This window comes from Pleurodeles waltl, chromosome 6, assembly GCF_031143425.1.
Source record: "Pleurodeles waltl isolate 20211129_DDA chromosome 6, aPleWal1.hap1.20221129, whole genome shotgun sequence".
NCBI lineage: Eukaryota > Metazoa > Chordata > Amphibia > Caudata > Salamandridae > Pleurodeles > Pleurodeles waltl.
The window spans coordinates 1,502,883,445-1,502,905,331 of NC_090445.1; the positions used below are offsets into that span (position 1 = coordinate 1,502,883,445).

General features: G+C 43.2%; 1 protein-coding gene across 1 annotated transcript in view; it reads right to left on the reverse strand.

Moving 5' to 3' along the window:
• PLCH2 (phospholipase C eta 2) overlaps positions 1 to 21,887 on the reverse strand; it is a 1,343,524-nt gene that overhangs the window by 213,195 nt on the left and 1,108,442 nt on the right. The window contains exon 10 of the mRNA XM_069240985.1: positions 12,585 to 12,756. Coding sequence (XP_069097086.1) covers positions 12,585 to 12,756 — 172 coding nt within the window. The remainder of the gene's footprint in view (positions 1 to 12,584; positions 12,757 to 21,887) is intronic.

Below are 21,887 nucleotides of genomic sequence, written 5' to 3' on the forward strand. Positions count from 1 at the left end.
TAAATCACCTTGGTGGACCTTGGAAATGAAGCCATTGCACAAACTCACAGGTGGTACATGTAAGTCCCCTGTCAACACTAAACCATTCAAAACAGATCCCTGCAGCAACTAAACTCCTCTGCTGGAATCCATGCTCACTGTTCCTAGAGCACGCGGTGACATTGAAAATAAATATTGTTTATCACAGTAAGTTAAAGACATACATATTGCATACCTCTTTCTCCTCAAATCGAAAAACTTTCAGTTACCGCTGTATTACACTTGTCTAAATTTGGACCAGTTTATTTTCAGGAGAAGTGTTTACTTTTTCCCCCGATGGTGGCAGATGGGTTCTGCAAGGTATGTGTCTAACCAGAGATTGCTCACCAGAGATTTATCAGCATCTAACATTACTGTCTCCTGAGTCCACCACAACTGCTGTTCCCTCATTAAGGGTAAATGCATCTGTTAGAGATGGCAGAAAGCAGAACTGCAATTTCACTAATTTGTGGGGGTTTTGGAAGATGAAGGGATGAAAGGATGTCTGGAGCTGTCTCAGGGCAAGGTCACTGAGACAAAGGCAGTGAGAGAGTTTAACCGTGTTACAGCAGATGACAGAAATTAGCAGGCTGGGTGGCCGAGGTAGAATTAATTTGTGGTTGTTAAGTGCAGATATCTTGCATTTAAAGGGACTTTCCAGTGCAGAGAAAAAACAGTTCTCTTTGCCCAGTCCTGTATCTCTAACAATCACCAACCATGGGAACTATAGAATGCTTATTTGTTAGATGCTGACAGCTGGTGTTTTGAGACCTACTGTGATGTCATTCAATGCATAGCCCCTTTACCATCATAACAGATAACCTTTGCCATGAATAGCTATGCCCTCAGCATTCGGTTGCACAACACATAGGAGAGCAACATTAAATTTAACAACCAATAATAACCCACTGGAGTTCAACAACTAAAGTAAATGAGAGATACCATACCACGCAGACATAGGGATCTGAGATCAAATGTAATACCTGAGAGTCAAAGTGTATGTGTACACGGTGCCTCCCTTTTGACTTGCCAAGGACTTTGTGTGTCCTGAATGTATTAATTCAGCACACCACAGAAAGGCTGTCCACATATTTGTAGATGTCCATTTTTAAAAAAATTAATGAGGCTGTATGTAGCATATGTATTTATTTGTATCTATGTATTTATTTGTATTTATGTATTTATTTGCATTTGCCTTTGCTTATTTGTCATTACCTAGTTTCTTTATCCTTTCACTCATTGTTAGTATTTAACTTTGTTAGTTCCATTCCGTTCGATTAACAGAACCTTTCTGTTGAAGTTCTGTATTCTTGGGTGGGCAGTTGGAGGCTGACTCTCATTGCGTTCAGTCACATCCTTGCCTGCCGTGGATCCTTTATTAAACTACATACTGGAAAGATCTATTCTACTCCATCTGTGAAGAATTTGTTTTCTCCTATTATTCTACATATTTTGGTACCAGGAGTGGGATGCAAAAATCCTGCACTTTAAAGAAATCTGCGGAGCAGTTTGGCAACGGAGTTTGCTCACTCTATGGATCCACCGACCGGCACATGGAAAAGTTAAAGCCACAGCTCTTGTCACTGGTAACGTGTGCGCAGCGTTTTTGGTTTGTTTCTGCTGTTTACCCTTGCGCATTAAGACTTACTTGTTTACTCTTCCACGCGTGTTGTTTGTCACGAGCTTTAACAGCCGTGCTCGCGCAGCGCCTGGCTCCAGCGTCTTTGTTTTCCTTCTGACGTTGTGGCGTCAAGCGCTGTGGTGGTTTCCTAGGATACTGACGCGCGTGCACCCAGCAAGAATCTTAAAGGAAAAGCGTCCTGACGTCGTAGCGTCACGCGCTGTGGTGGTTTCCTAGGATACTGACGCGTGTGCACCCAGCCAGGATCTTAAAGGGAAAGTGTCCTGATTATACGGACACGTTAGTGCACTGCAATGTTTATGAAGAAAGTCGATTTGCCAAACTACGTGCACCGCATGTATCTTTAATGAAAGGACGCCGAAGTCAGCCAGTCGAAAGTGTCATTGGAACTGATACAGTGTTCCCCACATTTTAACTAAAAAATAAATAAATAAATAATAAATAAATATAACCCGACCTAAAGAAAGTAAAATTGCTTTTAAAAAGAACATTGGCATCTCTACAACAGAACAGTTACTTTACCTTTACTCTCAAGACTTATTCTGCTGTCTTATCATGGCGTCTGGTAACTTGGTAGTACAACCTCCACATTTTTTAACCAAGAGTGGCAAACCGGACATTAAGTGGAGAGAATGGATTAGAATTTTCGAAAATTACTTAGTAGCAATTGATGCCAGTGACTTTCCTCCCTCAAGGAAATTAGCCCTACTGTTTAATCACCTAGGTGTGGCCGGGCAGCGTGTTTTTGACAACCTACCTATGATCTCTCCACCTGATGAAAGTGGTGGCGATAATGTAACATGGAATGTTTATATTGAGACGAAAGAAAGGATCGGGAAGCAGTTCTCGGATGAACACAATGTATTATTGGAGAGATTCAATTTTGCAATGCACAAGCAATCTGTGGATGAGACAGTGGATGAATATGTAGCTAATGTACGTGTGTTAGCTGCGAGATGTGATTTTGGCAATCAAGTAAACTTGCATATTAGAGACCAATTTGTGTTCCATTGTTTTTCAAAAACAATTCAAGAACGGTTGTTAGCATGTCGTAATCCTTCCTTAGAGGAGACATTAGACATAGCTAAAGCTGTTGAGAGATCCATTGTTACTTCCAAAGTAGTGTCTGGACACATTGAAGGCCTAGCGGTTAATCAAATGACAGCAGATTCTGAGGTTAATTATATTAAGGAGAGAACTACAAAATTTAATAAGAATGTACCTATCTGTTTCCGCTGTGGGTCAGACAATCACTTAAGCAACAACCAATTGTGCCCAGCATTGGGAAAAAAATGCTTGAAATGTCAGAAAATTGGCCATTTTCAGGTTGTTTGTAGGCAACCTAACCGTAATTACAAACCTAGTAGCCATAACGCAAGAGTGAAAGTTAGTAATGTATACCCCAAATGTGAACAGGCGGATGATGGTGTGAATGACTGTACAAATAATCTATCTAGTGTTGTGCTCACTGTGGATGTTGCCACAGTTAGAAATATTAAGGGGCCCATTTGTCAGGCAGTTATTGATTCGGTTGACATTTCTGCCATGGCTGATTCTGGTTCACCCATCACCATCATTGCAGAGATCACTTACCGCAGACATTGGCCCACAAAGAAAGCACTAATTGATGCTGACATTAGTCCCAAAGCTTTTGGGGACCATGACATTGAACTTCTAGGGTATTTTTCGTCCACTTTATCTATTTTGGGTAGGAGCACAGTGACTAAGATTTACGTAGCAGTGGATGGCAGAGATATCATAGGGTGGAAAGATCTTGCTAAATTAGGCATAGTTTTACGCCCTGGATTTGACAATCCCATAGTCTTAGGAGAAATGCCTTTAGAAGTGTCAGAAATCAGCCTACGTATTACCAACATCTCAGAATCTTTTACAATGAAATACCCTGAAGTATTTGCTGACGTAATTGGGGTTGTAAGGGGTTTTGAACATTGCATTAGGCTTAAGCATGGAGCTATTTCTGTGGCTCATAAAGTGAGACCTATTCCTATCTCTGTGAGAGGGCAACTCAAAGATCTTTTGGAGAAACTAGTTAATGATGGAGTCATTACCCCCACAGATTCCTCTGAGTGGGTTTCGCCCATTGTTCTCACTCAAAAAAAAATGGGGACTTAAGGTTATGCGTGGACTTAAGATCATTAAATAAAAACATAATTGTTGATTGTCATCCCCTTCCTCGCATACAAGAGATGATTGCTAGTTTGGGCACTTCTAAATTTTGCTCCACCATTGATTTGCATTCTGCATATCATCAGATTGCTCTTAGTGTAGATTTTCAGGAACTCACTACTGTTGTGACTCCTTTTGGGGCATTTAAGTATCTCAGACTTCCTTTCGGATTAGCCTCTGTAGCGAGCGTTTTCCAGAAATTAATGGATTCTTTATTTGGTGATTTTGATAATGTATGTGCCTTTCAGGACGACATTTTAATCCACACCAAGGACATAGAAGAACATACTATTATGTTAGACAAAGTGTTTTCTATACTCGTAGACTATGGTATTACAATTAAAAAGGATAAATGTACATTTTTGGTCCAGAATGTAGAATACTTAGGCCATTCTATTTCCGCTGATGGCATTAAGCCTAAACAGGGGAACCTAGATGCTATCTTAAATGCACCTTGCCCATCAAACAAAGATGAGCTTTGCTCATTTTTGGGCCTATGCGAATACTACTCTAGATTTGTGGATGGTTATGCTATGATAGTGCAACCCCTTAGAAATCTGTTTAAAAAAGGCAGTAAGTTTGAATGGAGTGAACAAGTTATGGGGGCTTTTAACGTCATTAAAAGACTTGTATTGTCTGCTCCGGCCTTGAAGCCATTTATACCCTCAGCCAAATCCTTTATAGGGGTGGATGCTAGCATGAAGGGTTTGGGGGCAGTTTTTGGCCAATGGGTGGATGTTCGGGAACACACTATCACATTTGCGTCAAGTTCTCTCTCAGTCACTGAGATCAATTACAGCACCATTGAGAGAGAGGCTCTAGCCTGTGTCTGGGCAGTATATAAGTTCAAGACTTATATTTGGGGTATGGCTTGTACGCTCTACACTGATCACAAGCCACTTGTATTCTTAATGGAAGGAAATGGTCTAGGTAAAGCCTCTTCAAGGTTGGTAAGACTGTTGTCAAAGTTGCAAGAGTTCAATCTAGATGTGAAATACATCCCTGGTGGGAAAAACGTTAGGGCGGATTGCCTTTCTAGGTTGCCTTTACCTTTGATTGATACTGAGTATGAGGACACAGAATGCGTCATTGGTGCATTGGATGTAGTTTCAACTTCTGAAGGTCTTTTTTCTGAGCAGGATTGGATTTCTGCGATGTCAAGAGATTCTATTTTGTCAAAAGTGATATTTCATATTACTCATGGTTGGCCCAAAAATCAGAAATTTTGTGGGGAACTCAACACCTATCGTCAACTAGCTGCTGAGTTATCGTGAGAGAACGGGGTGTGCATGAGAGGTCCTCTTTGCATTCCTCCCCATGATTTAAGGCCGTTGCTTATAAAGGCTGCTCATGAAGGGCATCTAGGCATTTCAGCCACTTGCAGAAGATTAAAAGAAAAATACTGGTGGCCATGCCTTGATAAACAAGTGTCGGATTTTGTTGACCAGTGTACCTTTTGTGTGGTGTCTGACAAGCATTAGAAATACCAGGTTAAACCCCTGCATAGTATTCCATTTCCCAATGGTGCTTGGGAGAGTATTGCTGTAGATTTTTCTGGTCCTTTTAACATCCTACCTAGAAACATGAGACACATGATTGTTGCCATTGATTATTTTTCTAAATGGATATATTATGACTTTGTAGAACATACTGACACAGAATCTGTTATTTCATTCCTATCCTCTCTGTTTTATTTAGAAGGCCCACCGTCCAACATTGTTACTGACAATGGGGTACAATTCATTTCCAGTAAAATAGAAAGCTTCTTGGTCAAGTACAACATAAAACATTAATGTGTAGCTTTATACAGTCCTTCTTCTAATGGACTGGTGGAGAGAGCTAATTCTATTCTTAAAGAGGGGATTCAAACAGCAATCGCCACCAACTGCAATGTAAAAGAATTCTTAAATGAAAAATTGTGGGCATATCTCAATACACCCGTTTTCCACCACAGGCTTTTCACCGTTTGTGCTACTCAGAGGGAGGGAATCTAGATCTAAATTAACACCATCATGGATGGCCTTCCCTCACAAGGATGTGAAGGTTGATGTTAAAGAGTTGAAACAGAAAGTCTCTGAGAAACAATTTATTCAAAAACGTGATTATTATTCTCGTAAAAACGTGAGTGAGAAACTAGTTAATGTGAATGAATGGGTCCTTAATAAAAAACCTTGCAGAGTACACAAAGGAACTTCGAGATATTCCTTACCTGTAAAAGTTTTAAGAGTTTCTAAAACTGCTGTATTACTTGAGGGCAAGGGATGGTGGAATAAAAACTCAATTATTCCAATTTCTTCTTCGCAAGCTGACATTTTTAAACAAGTCTATGCTGGACGTGACGAGGAGGCTACTTCTAGTGCCACATTTATCGACAGACCTATCAATATTGAAGACAAGACGAACCCCGTGCAAAGTAGTTCCAGGGGTCAAGCACGAATTTCCTGTCATCAGGAGGGAGTGGTTGTTCCTGATTTCTCCTCTTCGTTTGGCCCAGCTGTAGAACCACTGCATACACGCAGTCATAGAACTGTTAAACTTCTTTCTAAATACAATGATTATTGCTTATATTAGTATATGTATTTAGCATATGTATTTATTTGCATTTGCCTTTGCTTATTTGTTTTTCTTTTGCTTTGTCAAGGAGAAAGATGATGAAGCATATGTATTTATTTGTATCTATGTATTTATTTGTATTTATGTATTTATTTGCATTTGCCTTTGCTTATTTGTCATTACCTAGTTTCTTTATCCTTTCACTCATTGTTAGTATTTAACTCTGTAAGTTCCATTCCGTTCGATTAACAGAACCTTTCTGTTGAAGTTCTGTATTCTTGGGTGGGCAGTTGGAGGCTGACTCTCATTGTGTTCAGTCACATCCTTGCCTGCCCTGGATCCTTTATTAAACTACATACTGGAAAGATCTATTCTACTCCGTCTGTGAAGAATTTGTTTTCTCCTATTATTCTACACTGTAATGATGACTCCACACACTAGAAATATGTTATTGTCTTTTATTCCTCCAATCTTCAACACACTTGTAAAAAAGGTGCAAGGTACAAACATCTCCTACTTCTTCTCGTCAGCTACCAGTGCTGTTCTGTCAACATTCCAGAACATGCAGCTGTCACAGATGACATACTTGTGGAGACGAGTACGGTGTCCCATTAGGACATTATCAACAGAACATCATGTTGTATCGATAGTTCTTTTGGAATGTTAGCTTTTGAGAAGTGACTGGGATTCTAGAAGTCGTGGGGCTGGAGACGAAGCCGTGCGAAGGAGGTGCGGAGGCTGGGATGTTTCTCCTGTTAGAATCTTACTTCGTGTAATGCTTAATAAAAGAAGAGATCCCGTTTCCACTGTGTTCCTGGAGTCCCGTGTGATGATTCATATATATAACACATCACTACCTACTTAAAACACTACAGAGGCAAACTAGTTTTGGTAAAACCTTGTGAAAGGATGGAAGTGCAAAGACAGAGGCTGGTAAAGTACTGCACCCCTCCAGCATGCATTTACTATCAGCCTGCATTCTATCTCTTACCCTTTAAAGCCATAGGTCTTGCATTGCTGAAGTAAATTACAAGCAGTGAAAGTCACACTGATGCAGTAGGCAGCAGTGTATGGGCTCATGCTCTCTCCCCAACCAAGAATGGTTGTATCTGTCCCTTTCACATGAAAGGAATGTTTCCCTTTAACGACATCTTCCACCCTGCAAATAATTACCGACTACCCATGGCAGTACAGAAGAATACAGCACTTTCAAACAACGAAGGCATCACTTCGGAATGTTAATATGTAATACACAAAATGAAGGGTTTGATAAGATTTGCAGGAGTTTAGAGATGGGAGCTAACACATACACTAGCCCTTCACTTCCCTTGGTGATTTGACTATTTGGAAAACAGAGGTGAAAGGGTCAGGGTACAGGTGCAGTTCAGGGTGCAGAAAGTAAAAGACTAAGCTACACGAATGTAATGTCCCAATTTAGTTTTCCTAGATGTTTTCTATTGTGAGGCCCTATATTCTTGACTTGTGGAAAGATGAGAACAAAGGAAATATGAGACTAACTAGTCATAAAATCTTCTTCCTGGTTTAACAATGTGACAATTAGATGCAGAATTTCATGCCTAATTTAGATTTCATGTGATTACGGATTTTTTTTAAACTACAAGTTGAGATTTAAACTTGCTTGTTAGGGGCGAGCGCAAAGCGCTCCGTCCCTCTTCTAATCTCTCTTTGGGGGGATTTTAACCACGTCCATGTTACATCAGCCACTTTCATTGGTCCCTGGGCTTGCCTTTTAAAATCCATCATGCCTTTTCCGGTGTTTAGCCCTCCTCGAGAGCACCGGTAAACTACTGGAAACATACGAGGCTCCATATTTTCTGTATGGTTTCTGAACTACTTTTTCTCTTTGTTTCGCAGCGTGATCGCGCTGTGTTTTACACAGCACGATCACGCTCATTTTCTTTTCTTCATTTAACATGGCAAGAAAAGTCCGGCTAGGAGTTTACAGCGCTAATCACTCTAACTCAACGTAATGCGAGAACCCGTTGCATTGCACATGCTTGTTTCTATTTTGTTATTGAACATAATTCCACTCCACATCAGACCCTCCTCCTCTCTTCTTGAATTCTGCAAGAGGCGAAAACCCAGCTTTTCAATTAACCAACTTATCATAGGCAGGGCTAGCCACACATGCCTGCTCAGCACAGAATACCTCATGGGTGATACCGCACTTTCAAATACACATAACATAAGATAACATAACGTGACTCAGAAGTGTAAAAGGCCATGGAATATTGCTGTTTACAATAAAAAATAAAAGTATGTACACGTGAATAAAAAACTGACTTGTCTGAACAACAGAAAATCTAAGATGGAGCAAATGAGGACAAGCAACAACCAAGGAATGTTATGTTGAAATCAAATAAAAAGCAAGGGATAACACTATAAACAATATGGAAATTAACATATAAAACAAAGAAAAACACCGGAAGAAGTGAACTATTGTTTTATAAGGGATTGCAGCAAAAGAAAACAGCTTAAAAAAAGGTTTATACAGAATTATAAGTAGGAGAAGCTTATTTGAAGAAATAATCCTCATGAACATAACAAACGAGACAGAAGAGACAAAACATAGTTTAATAGCAGTCGCAGGGAAATGCTTGAGAAGGCGATTTCACTTGCAAATTGGAACAATCGAGCGATAGCTACCAGTAATACTACAGCCAATGCTACTTTCAACTTTGGTTGGCTGGACCAGCAAACTGCCATGCAGGTTTTTCAGGACAAGCAGTTGTCCTCTTGTGGTGCAAGGGAAACCACAGATAATATATAGGAATTTGCGAAAATGTAACATCAGTGCCAAATAATAAAACAAAGAGGTACATAAGCCAAAGAGAATGACACCTTCTACTATCCAACATAAATGCCACCAGGCCATGCTGCTTTCTGAACTCTGCAATTACTGTGACATCATAAACAGTTAGAAGTGGTGTTAGCTTATAATTGAAAGAGCTGAAACCTACTTTAGAAACCAACCTACTGATGTTTCCCTGAAAGTTAAACAAAGAATTGAATGTGAAATTGACTGACTTAACTCATGGAACAAATGACAGTAGGATGTCCAGTGCTATTACTGAGGATAAAAAATCATTTTTTGAAACCTAATATATCCAGGCCATGCAGTGAAACTGTGCCTATACCAGAGGGTTAGCATGACCATAATTGTTCTCCAGTTCTTGACTGCATATCAAACTCCTCAGATGAAGAAGTGAGTTTCCGTTCACACTGAATCACTTGGTCTAAGAACTATGACAGCATGACCAGGACATCATTAATGTTCAAATAACATCTTATCTTATTTGTGACCTGACTGACAGACATATAAGCACCAAGAACGTACTGTTGTACTGTGCCCATATTACCTAATCACATTCTAGCAGGTACCAAAACCATATTGCAGTACCTAGATCTATTCCAAATCTAGTGATAGAGTCCTATGAAATTAAGATTGGCATCCTACACCGAACCGAATCATCAGCTCTTTCATGTGACCATGTTGGATTTTATAAATGTGATAAAGTACTCACTGCCATACATTTTACTGATGATGCACGTCATCAAGCAGTTCTGTGACCATATAGAGAAGCAAGACCAAAGGCCAAGTTCCTTTGTCAGGTCATGAAACACTGCAGTTACTTGCAATATCCTTTCAAAGTACAGCTGAGGGAATTTTATTTCTTATAATACATGGCTACATCCTCTCCCTTCCTACAAAATGTTTAAATCATGAGCGTCTTGCTTTTTTGTGGGAAACTGATAGTTACAGACACATTGGGCATCATTATGAGTATGGCGTTCCAAGGACTGCCACACTCATGGTGACGGTCAGAACGCCACAACTTTAGAAGGCCGATTGCCACATTACAACTTTGGTGACGGACCCCCCCCCCCCCAGGGGACTTCCGCCCTTGCCGGAAACATGGCTCTTGATGATCCGTCGGTGGTCTGAGTTGTGCTAAGCCAGGGCATCACTGAGTTCAGCACCACCTGGCTGATTACAACTCCCCTTACCACCAGCCTTTCCATGGCAGTCTGACCACCATAAAAAGGCAGGCCGTAAGGGTGTACTGCAGACCACAGGCGGGGCCCTGCACTGCCCAGGAAAATGGCATGGGCAGTGCAGTGGCCGCCCTGCCCAGAATCATTGGAATGCGTGTGCATTGCAAGGGTGCTGGTCGGCCCCCTCTTAGCTACAGTAAAGGACTAGGCTCCCTGGAGCAGAGTCCTATATCGTAGCACTGGTCCCGCTGGACTGATGGGCGGGAACACTCTATTGCAATGTTCCTGCCGGTTAGCCCAACAGGAACATGGTAATAGGGCAGAGGTGGGATGCCACCGGTATGATGGTGGTGTCCTCCCCCCGGCATTGGTGGTCGGCTGGACGACTGCTAATGTCATAATGAGGCCCTACGAATGCAGGCAGAATATTAAGTGCAAACTTAAATACACCCAAAAAAGAATTAGTAATTTGTTGTAAAATATATAAGTGTCAGTTTCATCTAAGTCATATTAAAACCAGTTGAATCTCAGAATGGGTAGAAATATGCAGAGAGATTGTGCCTTTCTTACGAAGACCTACAGTATGTAAAAATAAACATGTTATTAAAAACATCTCCTTTCTGCTGATCAATGTACATTTTAGAAAACCGGATCAGAAGACGGAAAAGACAGTTTTTGATTTCTTGTTTAAACTGCAACAGTAATGATGATCTGTGACCTGCTGTTCACCCTAACTACTGGCTCTGGCAGCAGGTATCATGACATCACAACTTAACTGTAATAAGTTGTAAAGTTGAGCAGCTACATCTTTTCATTAATACAGGTAACAAGAGCTGTCACAACTTAACTGTAATAAGGAAATTGGAGATGGGCTTCCTTACAGGCTTCCATGTATTACAATCTTATTTTGCCATTAGAAATGAAATCGGTAAGCACTGATTTGCCATGCATATCTCTATTGATGACTATTCAACCTCAGTTGTATTCTTTAACTCCAAAATATAATGCTGTGTACTTCAAATAACACACAACTGATGGGATGTGTCAATCTAAAAAAAAGCTCTGGCAACACTTCTGCTGTCAGATGCAAACTGTGTGTAGTTTCTGAAAACTAAGCAGATTTCACACATGCCAGAAAAATGAAGACTCTTGCATAATATGACAGTCTAACACTCAAAACTTCTCCAATCGCAAACCAGGCAGCTTGACTACAGTACTTAATACTTACAGCTTGAATGCAAAATAACAGAATATCCAGGATAGGTGTATTGTCCGACAAAATATTGAGGCCAAAAGTTTGACTACCAAAATAACCTGAAGGTGAATATATGTAAGTATAAATTTATGGTTCTTAATGTGACATCTACTCAGCTTGAAATTAAAAATGTTATCAAGGAACATGTATGTGGAGTGAAATCTGGCAAACCTCTACTTACCTACATACATTTGCTTTCACAATATAATTTGGTTGTTGATATTTTGCCACAATATTTTTGCAGGATGATATTTAGTTCTCAATCAAAGAAACTGAGTTGCCGCAAATGTTCTCAATTGGTAGCTCATCTGCCAATGCCTAGTGTTTTTAGAAGGCTGCGAAAATGCATTGCATTAAATATTAGTTCACCAGTGATGAGCAGCAATGACTATGTTAATAAAAACTTATCCAGATTAAGCAGCTGTGAAAGTCGCTGGCTATGTCAACCACTTGCAAATAAGTAAGAGTGATCCAGCACAGGTGAGGATTAGAGATGCATCAAACCAGTCCATATGAAGGTTATCCTTGGTTAACAGAGTGACAAGGTTTTCTGACATGGTGGAATTAGTGTAGAAGGTAGAACCCTAATACACAGCAACCGTGAAAACCAGTAATAATAGTGTAGTGTGAAGATGTGTAGGTAGACCACTTTCTGTTGAATGTGAAGAATGACACCAAGGAGTTGCTCCTGCTAGTTCAATGATTAACATACCCCAATACATTGACCAGTGGATTAAACACTACTCACATGGCTAACCAAATCACACCTATGTGTAGTGAGGCTCAGAGTTGAACACTGTTAAACTAACAGAAATGTCACAGGGTGGACTTTCGTATACCAATGAATATACACATAGCAAGTTTACATTTTGTGTCAAATGCTGCATAACCATAGTGCTCACGCTTGCCTACCTTCACTAAGATCTTGCCCTTCAGACTCTCTGGAGACGGAAGCCTGGTTAGATCATCATTGTACACTGAGGAGAGGTTGAGTTTGTCTCCCAGGACTTCTACCAAGTACTGCGCCATCTTCTTCTGCTGGACAACACTGCAGTGGTTCTCAATGGACAGGATCACAGGGAAGCTGCAGAGACAAAATTAAGTGCTGATGAAGTGATGACTCATGCCTGGTGTAATTCTAGTCAGAGAGGCAACTCACAGCTGCCAGGATATCTCCTAGATTAGGCATTTCAGTTTTTCTGTCTTGTATTAACCAGTATGTTCACAGGCGTATATGGCCATGAGGGCACTACCTAAACCACACAGTTACTCTAAGAGGCTGGGAAAGGAGGACATTTGTTATTTCTGAAAATTACCAACCTACTAGAAGCACCAGCATGTCTTGGAAACCCCCATTTCAGTGTAGGCTCCATGTTACTGCCTTAACTGAATGCCAGTGAAATATTAGCGAAGAACAATCTTAACTATGTGCATCATACTGCTCAGGGTTTAGGCAACATACAACCCTGATAACACCTGCAGTGTTACTATACTTCCTTCGACGTCTATGTCAGTGGTATATCCATGCAGAAACCTGTTCTCCAGCATTTATTCCTGAAAATAAGCTGCTGCAGTCCTTTAGTATACAGTTTGTGTGCTGCAGAGAGGGAAGGAGTTGCAAGAGGGTTCGAACACAGAAAGTGTGAAAGGAAAGAGGAGACTTTTTTGGTTGGTAAACTGTGCTGTATTGCTACTGGTGTTTGCCAGTTCTCTATATCAAAATACATTTCTTAACATTGGCACTTATTTCAGACAGTGTCAGTTTTTGAGCAGGACATTTCAGCAGTTTTTAAGAAATTAAAAGTACATTAAAATAATATTAATATCGTCTGGGCCTTTCTTACAGCTTTGGGTGGCATGGAATAGTCCAAATGTTCACATTTGTTGAAGTGTGATGTTCAGTATGTACTGTGCCTCACTGACATTTGGCAGCACTGAGTGGGTGCTGTAAGCAGATGTGGCCTAGTGAAATACCCTGGTGTTTATGTTATTTTTTGCAAGCTAAGCAATGTTGGTAAGGTCACTGTTAGAAGTGAAATTTACACTCCTACAAAATATTCTCTTACAAGAAATTATATACACATAATTGCATTGAAGATCGATTTTTTGACAAATCACAATTCATAAATATAACTTGTTGCTGATCACCTGTGAAAATTACAACCCCATTCGATGCCTTCCTTGTGTCTGTACCTAGCAGGAGCAATGCATGTTTTTTTCAGCAATCCAGGAAAATTAGCTATTTGTTTCCTTGAGCACTCCACATGCACTGAAAAATGGAAACTCCTTAAGCCTTTTTTAGTAATTTGGTGTCAGCAAACAATAGTGTCCTATGGCTGCTTTCTTACATCCCATTATGGAAATACTAGCTCTTACCCTTAGATGCTGAATCTATGTTACTTGAAAATTATCAAATGCTTTCACAGTGTGTGAAGCATAATATGTTATTGGCCCTTCCATGGTATTCCACGAGAAAAACGACTACAAAATATCACATGTCCAAAATATCGAGGCCAAAATATTGTGTGACCTAAAATAACTTGAAGATGTGTGAACAAAGGTTAGCATAAGCTCACTACATTTAACTTCACATATATGTGCATTGACCTAAACATGCTCCTCAGAGGGATCCATGAAGATGATTTTAAATCAGTTGTGCAATCTCTAGTATGGCAAAGTACTTCACAGTTAACCCCAAAGTCCACTTGGGTCATATGATGTCATTCCTGTGACTGCAGTGCTGCTCACCCTCAAATGACTTTCTTTGACACTTGGAGTATATTTAAACAGGCCTGAACAACAAAAGAGTTCACATCACCCACTGGCCTCTAAATTCGCCATTGCTGGCTGATCCTTCTATATTTGGAGATCAGATAACCTCCTGATTCAAAACCCAATCTCAAGTAAGCATTGGCAAAGCTAATAGGTCTTGCCTATGCAAGAGTTATTGGCTGTGCCAATGTGCATTTGCTATGTTGTACACTAGTGTGGCTGCTGTTTAACAAGGCTAAACGTTAGTGGTGAAGAGGAGAGTGGAGTGTTGTAGAGTGGAGTCTTGTAGATAAGAGAGGAGTGTCATAGAGTGGAAGAAGGTGTTGTAGAGTAGAGAAAAGTGGTGTGAAGCGGCATAGAGGGGGTTGCATTCAATGAGTATATTGTCCTAGAGTGGAGAGGCATTGAGTGGAGTAGAGTGTCATAGAATAGAGTGATGTGGAGTGTTGTTGTAGAGTGAAGTTTAGTGTTATACAGTGGAGTAGAGTGGAGAGGCGTAGAATGGAGTAGAGTGTTCTGCAGTGACAGAGAGTGTTGTAAAGTGGAGTTGCATAGAGTGGAGTGGAGTAGACACAAGTGGCGGAAAGTGTTGTATAATGGAGTAAAGTGGCATGGAGGGGCGTAGAGGGAGTTGCATAAAGTGAAGTATATTGTCGTAGAATGGAGTGGCATTGAGGGGGTGATTCTAACATTGGCGGGCGGCGGAGGCCGCCCGCCAATGTTCCCCCGACAAAATACCGCTCCGCGGTCACAAGACCGCTGAGGGTATTTTGAGATTTGCCCTGGGCTGGCGGGCGGCCGCCAAAAGGCCGCCCGCCAGCCCAGGGCAAATCTACCTTCCCACGAGGACGCCGGCTCCGAATGGAGCCGGCGTAGTGGGAAGGTGCGACGGGTGCAGTTGCACCCGTCGCGTATTTCAGTGTCTGCTTTGCAGACACTGAAATACTTTGCGGGGCACTCTTACGGGGGCCCCTGCAATGCCCATGCCATTGGCATGGTCACTGCAGGGGCCCCCAGGGGCCCCGCGGCACCCCGTACCGCCATCCTGTTCCTGGCGGGAGACCCGCCAGGAACAGGATGGCGGTAGGGGGTGTCAGAATCCCCATGGCGGCGGAGCGCGCTCCGCCGCCATGGAGGATTACCCCGAGCAGCGGAAAGTCGGCGGGAGACCGCCGACTTTCCGTTTCTGACCGCGGCTGAACCGCCGCGGTCAGAATGCTCGAGGGAGCACCGCCAGCCTGTTGGCGGTGCTCCCGTGGTCGGTGACCCTGGCGGTCACCGGCCGCCAGGGTCAGAATGACCCCCTGAATGTCATGGAGGAAATAGAGTCTCAGAGTGGACTTTAGTGTCTTAGAGTGGAGGGATGTAAAGTGGAGCAAAGTGTTCTGGAATGGGATACAGTGCCATAGAGTCTAGTGGCATAGAGTGGAGTGGAGCAGAGTGGCACATCATAGAGTGGAGTAAAGTGTAAAGGACTGGCATGAGGGAGGTGCACAGAGTGGAGTAGAATATTACAAAGTAGAGTGGCATAGAGTGGAGTAGTTTCTTGAAGAGTGGAGTGTCAGAGTGAGTGGCGTGTCATAGAGTGCAGTATTGTAGACTGGAGTGGAGGGGCAAAGAGTAGAGTGGCGTGTCATGGGGTCACATGTCGTAGAATGTCATAGAGGGGCATAACGTGGAGGGACCCAGAGTGGAGTAGAGTGTTGCAGAGTGGAGTGGCATAGTGCTGCATATACATGGAGTAATAGCACACCTCCATTACAGGTAACACGTTTCCAATTGAAAATACCATTGCCTTTGCACAGTGTAGGAAAGTACCCTCTTTCTTGGCATGGTTACCCCCTTTTTCTGCGTGATGTTAGTGTGCTTGACTGTGTTCACTGGGATCTTGCAAACCAGAACCCCAGTGAGTATGCTTTCTCTCCCCCAAAACTCTGTATTTCACCCACAATTGGCAAACTAGTGTCCCTAGTATATGGTACCTAGGTACACAGGGCATTGGGGTTCCAGGTGATCCCTATGGGCTGCAGCATATATTTTGCCACCTATAGGAAGCCCATGCAAAGGCTTCTGCAGGGCTGACATTGCAGCCTGTGTGAAAAGATGCAAGCACCCTTTCACTTCCATTTTCACCTCACTAGGTCACTTATAAGTCACCCCTATAGCAGGCCCTTCAGCCCTGAGGGTAGGGTGCAAAGTAAAATACCGGTGTGTGAGGCCACCCCTGCACTAGCAGAGGTGCCCCCACAACTTCGAGGACCATTTTCCCAGACTTCGTGAGTGCGGGGATGCCATTTTACGCATGTACTGGACATAGGTCACTACCTATGTCCAGCTACATAATGGTAACTCAGAACATAGGCATGTTTGGTATCAAACATGTTGGAATCATATCCCAAGGTTTTTGCAAGCATTGGGTGTATGATTCCATGCTCTCTGGGGGCTCCTAAGAGGACGCCCAGCATACCCATTTTAGCCTTCTGAGGTTTTCCAGGCAGCCCTAGCTGCTGCCCTCTCACAGACAGGTTTCTGCCCTCCTGTTGCTTGAAAAGCTCAAGCCCAGGAAGGCAGAACAAAGGTTTCCTTTTTTGGGAGAAGAGTGTTACACCCTCTCCCTTTGGAAACAGGTATTACAGGCTTGGGGGTGGGGGGGTAGCCTCCCCAAGCCACAATAAATGCTTTGAAGTGCACATTTGGTGCCCTCCTTGCATAAACCAATCTACACCAGTTCGGGAACCCCCAGTCCCTGCTCTGGCACGAAACTGGACAAAGGAAAGGGGAGTGACCACTCCCCTGTCCTTCACCACCCCAGGGGTGGTGCTCAGAGCTCCTCCAGAGGGTCCCTGGGTTTTGCCATCCTGTATTCAAGGTTGGCAGGGAACTACAGGAGCATCTGAGTGTCCAGTGCCAGCAGGTGACGTCACAGCCCTCCCCTGATAGGTGCTTACCTGGTTAGCTGACCAATCCCCCTTTCAGGGCTATTTAGGGTCTCTCCTTTGGGTGGTTCCTCAGATATCGATTGCAAGACACCAGCAGGAATCCTCTGCATCCTCCACTTCGACGTCTCACTGAAGAAACTGCATCTGGACCCTTCAGGAGCTCTACAAGCTGCAACAAAGAAGCAAGACCCCTTCTGCAACATTGTATCTCTGACTCCTGCCAGCAACTGCAATTGTTTCCCAGTCGTGCATCCTCTGAGGACAGCCCATCTTCAGCCTCCACCAGAAGAGTGAAGGAGTCACTCCCCTGTGTCAGCAGGCTCCAACTGCGACAATGACTGGCTGCGTGGATCCTGCATCATGGGTGGTGGACTAAAGTGTTCCCGACTGTCCTCTTTTCCAGCTGTACCACTTTGGTGGTGGTAAGACCTTGCCTCCCCAAGCAGGACAGTCACCCTGTGCACAGTGTCTTTTGCAGCTGCCAAGGTTTGGTAGCATCCTTCTTCCGAGTCCTTCATGCACCTGGTAGCTCCAGCCCCAGCACTCTATCCTGCAATGCACAGCTTTCTGAGTGGTTCTCCAGCGGCAAGGGAGCCTTTGTCGTACTGGTGCGTAGGCCTCTTTTGCAACTTTCTTGTCCCCATTGTGTGGGACTCCTGGGTGCACTGCCTGGTCTTTTGTGGGCTCTCTGATTTGCTGTGCTGTGATTTACTCCTGGGTAGCGTCCACCTGGTCCTTCCTGGTCCCGGGCAGTGCCAATTTCCGCTAACGGTGAGCTTTACATGGGCCAAGGCTTGTTGGCAGACTTCGATGACGCAAACCTGACTGCAATCCTCCATCCGGTGTGGGACATCACTTGCACCCTTCAGGAACCCGACTTCGTCTTCTTGGGTGCAGGGCTGACTTTTCTTCTTCACCAGCGGTTCTCCTTTTGCACCTTCTTCCGGATTAGCAGGGGCTCCTGTATTTCCTGGACTCTTCTGTGCTTCTTGGATTTGGTCCCCTTCTTCCACAGGTCATCTTGTCCAGGAATCCACTGTTGGTGTCTTGCAGTCTCTTGTGGGCTTTGCATAATTCTTCCTCTCGCGTCTGTGTGTGTTCTAGGAAACTTAGGCCCTGATTCTAAGCTTGGCGGGAACCGCCAGAAGACCGTACCGCGGTCAAAAGACCGCGGCGGTCATTCTGGGTTTCCCACTGGGCTGGCGGGCGACCGCCGAAAGTCCGCCCGCCAGCCCAGCGGGAAACGCCCTTCCCACGAGGAAGCCGGCTCAGAATGGAGCCGGCGGAGTGGGAAGGTGCGACGGGTGCAGTTGCACCCGTCGCGAATTTCAGTGTCTGCAAAGCAGACACTGAAATTCTTTGTGGGGCCCTCTTACGGGGGCCCCTGCAGTGCCCATGCCATTGGCATGGGCACTGCAGGGGCCCCCAGGGGCCCCACGACACCCCATACCGCCATCCTGTTCCTGGCGGGCGAACCGCCAGGAACAGGATGGCGGTATGGGGTGTCAGAATCCCCATGGCGGCGCAGCTTGGATTCCCATGGGCAGCGGAAAGTCGGCGGTACACCGCCGGCTTTCCGCTTCTGGCCACGGCTGTACCGCCGCAGTCAGAATGCCCGGCGGAGCACAGCCAGCCTGTTGGTGGTGATACCGCCAACCTCCGCCCTGGCGGTATTTACCGCCAGGGTCAGAATGACCCCCTTAGTGTGATTTACTCCTCCTTTCCTGGTCACTGGGGTGGGTTCTGGTACTTACCTTTGGGCTTTCCAAGTAGTCCCAGCTCCCCTCTACACACTACACTTGCCTAAGTGAGAGATCGACTTTCGTCTTCCACTTTCTTAGTATATGGTTTGTGCTCCCCCTAGGCCCATTTCTAACTATTGTGATTTTCACTAATTGCACTGTTTTCTAACTGTTGTTATGCCTTTTTCTGCATACTAGCGTATATAATTTCTGTATTACTTACCTCCTAGGGAGTAAAGTCTCTATAGTATTTTTGCTATTTGTGTATGTTCTTTCATGTGTGTGAGTACTGTGTGACCACAGCGGCATTTCATGAGCTTTGCAAGTCTCCTAGATAAGACTTGGCTGCTCATCCACAGCTACCTCTAGAGAACCTGGCTTCTATGCATTGCCTACACTACACTAATAAGGGATAACTGGACCTTGTACAAGTTTTAAGTACCATAGGTACCCACTACACACGAGGCCAGTCTCCTACACACAGACATGCAGTTTTACTGATAAAGGCATTTAGCGCACAATCAATCATGTGTAAACATGTCATCACCTCCTAATTCTACTATATTTTAAAACATTTGCACAGTTTGTTTATGTGCCTTTACATGTTGTGGTGTGCTAGACAAAAAGCCTTTTAGCTTTCACTGCAAGATTGTCACATAAATCCTCTCATTTTGAAGTCAGAGAAAGAAAAGTAAACACAAAGCTCCTTCAGAAGACAAAGCCTGAGATTTGACCTCTATCTTTCACTGCACAACAAATATGATAACATAGGAACAAGATTTAAAGAGCTGTTTCCGGAAACCGAGCACTGGTAGAACAATACAGTAAATAGGCTATGTTCCACAGGAGGGAACAATTCAAGCTGGACAGCATATAACAAATAAAGCCAACAAATGGAAAACAAGCAAATGCCAGTTACAAAAGACAAAGCTAATGGTAAGCAATGGGTTGAATGCATTCTTAGGGAAGCTTTCAGAATGTCCCTAAGAAGATGTTAGCAGCAGCCTTTGACCTCAAAAGTATACTCAAAAACATCTTCTCAGGGAGTTCACCCATGGCAGCGGTTCTTACACTTTTGAATTCTGTTTACCCCAATTAATCATTACTAGAATCTGGGGACTATCACTGAGGGCTTCATTACGAGGCTGCCGGTCAGGACCGCCACAGCTGTGGCTATCTGACCGCCACATTATGACCATGGTGGTCATATGCCAGGGTACCATCCTCTCTGCCGGAATCAATTGTCCTGACAGGCTGACGGTGGCGGAGGTCGGAATCAGTCAGGGCTGCGCTGCATGCACCCGCCAACCTGCTAATTACAACCTGTTTCTCAACCAGCCTCTTCATGGTGGTATCACTGCCATGTAAAGGCAGGTAGAGAACAAGTGCAGTTGGCATGGGCAGTGAAGGGGTCCCGCTGACCAGCACCCTCGCAATACTCACTGTCTGCAGTGCATGACAGTGAGCATTGCAAGGGTGCTGGAGTCGCTGGCGACTCGACAATGCTGCAGACACTTTCCCACTAGGCTGACGGGTGGAAACCTTAGTTTCCGCCCGTCAGCCCAGCAGGAAAGTCGTAATGGATCCAGCGGGATGGTAGCAGCAAACTCGCCGTCAGAAGTTTGGCGGACAGGTCTTCCCATCTGCCGAACTCCTAATCAGGCCCTGAATCATTAGTGGAACTTAGGGACCTAACCGAGTCATTATTGGAAGGCAGGGAACCCAGATAAGCATTTGTGATTATTAATACTGCAAAAGAATACAGAAACAAGCATTCATCAATATAAAAATATTGAAAATGTTAACTTTAATGGGAAAGTTGGAGCTTTTCTAAATTTAATTGAGGCCACTCATAGACCATGCTAAATTATTTTTAACACATATGCACTGTTACTACAAATCAATTTGAGGATACAAACTTTATTTATAGTTTTCAATTTCACATTCCTTCACATTTACAGAATGTTAAAATTTTCCAATTTTACATTTTGCTTCTTTTTTTAGATACACACTATTAATCTGTTAATATTTTAAAATTTTCTACATAATTGTGGACCCCATGAGATGACGTCTTGCATCCCCAAGTGTCCCATGCCCATAGGTTAAGAACCACTGAACTAAGGAGTAACTTTCCCCATAATCACAACCGATCTATCCCAAGGAGCTTCCAAAATAGATTGTAAATGTCTTCTTTAGCAGTGACACCACCTTCTTCTTCATTCATAGTTTGTCTAATGGTGTGTCTTATGATGCTCCTCACCTTCTACCTGAACTTGTAGCAGTGTGTACTGCCACTGTTGTTCTTCCTTTATTTTTAATGGCCATGGTACATAAGTATATTTTCATAATATCTTGCAAATATGTTTGACCAAGCCTGTTCCCTACATACTTTCCTTGTGTTGTACCTGTTGTATTTTTATTTTCTTTAAAAAATGTTGTCACAGTTCACCTATGTGTCGTCTATGTACAGTACTCTGCTTTGTTTCTTTATATGGAATGTACTATATAAAACTGCAAATAGAACAATATCTAAATATATTATGGCATCTGTATATATACTTTTAAATTACTCTATTAGTACATGTAGTACACACTCACACACACAGTACTTTTTAATCGGCTCCTACTTTTCTAGTTTCTATTGTCAATTGTCCAGTGCAAATGAAAGTATATGAAGAATTCCTGAATTAGAGAAAAATGGTATAGAACAGGTTTTTGGCCACAGTATCAAGTTTTAAATATTGAGATACAGAAATATCATG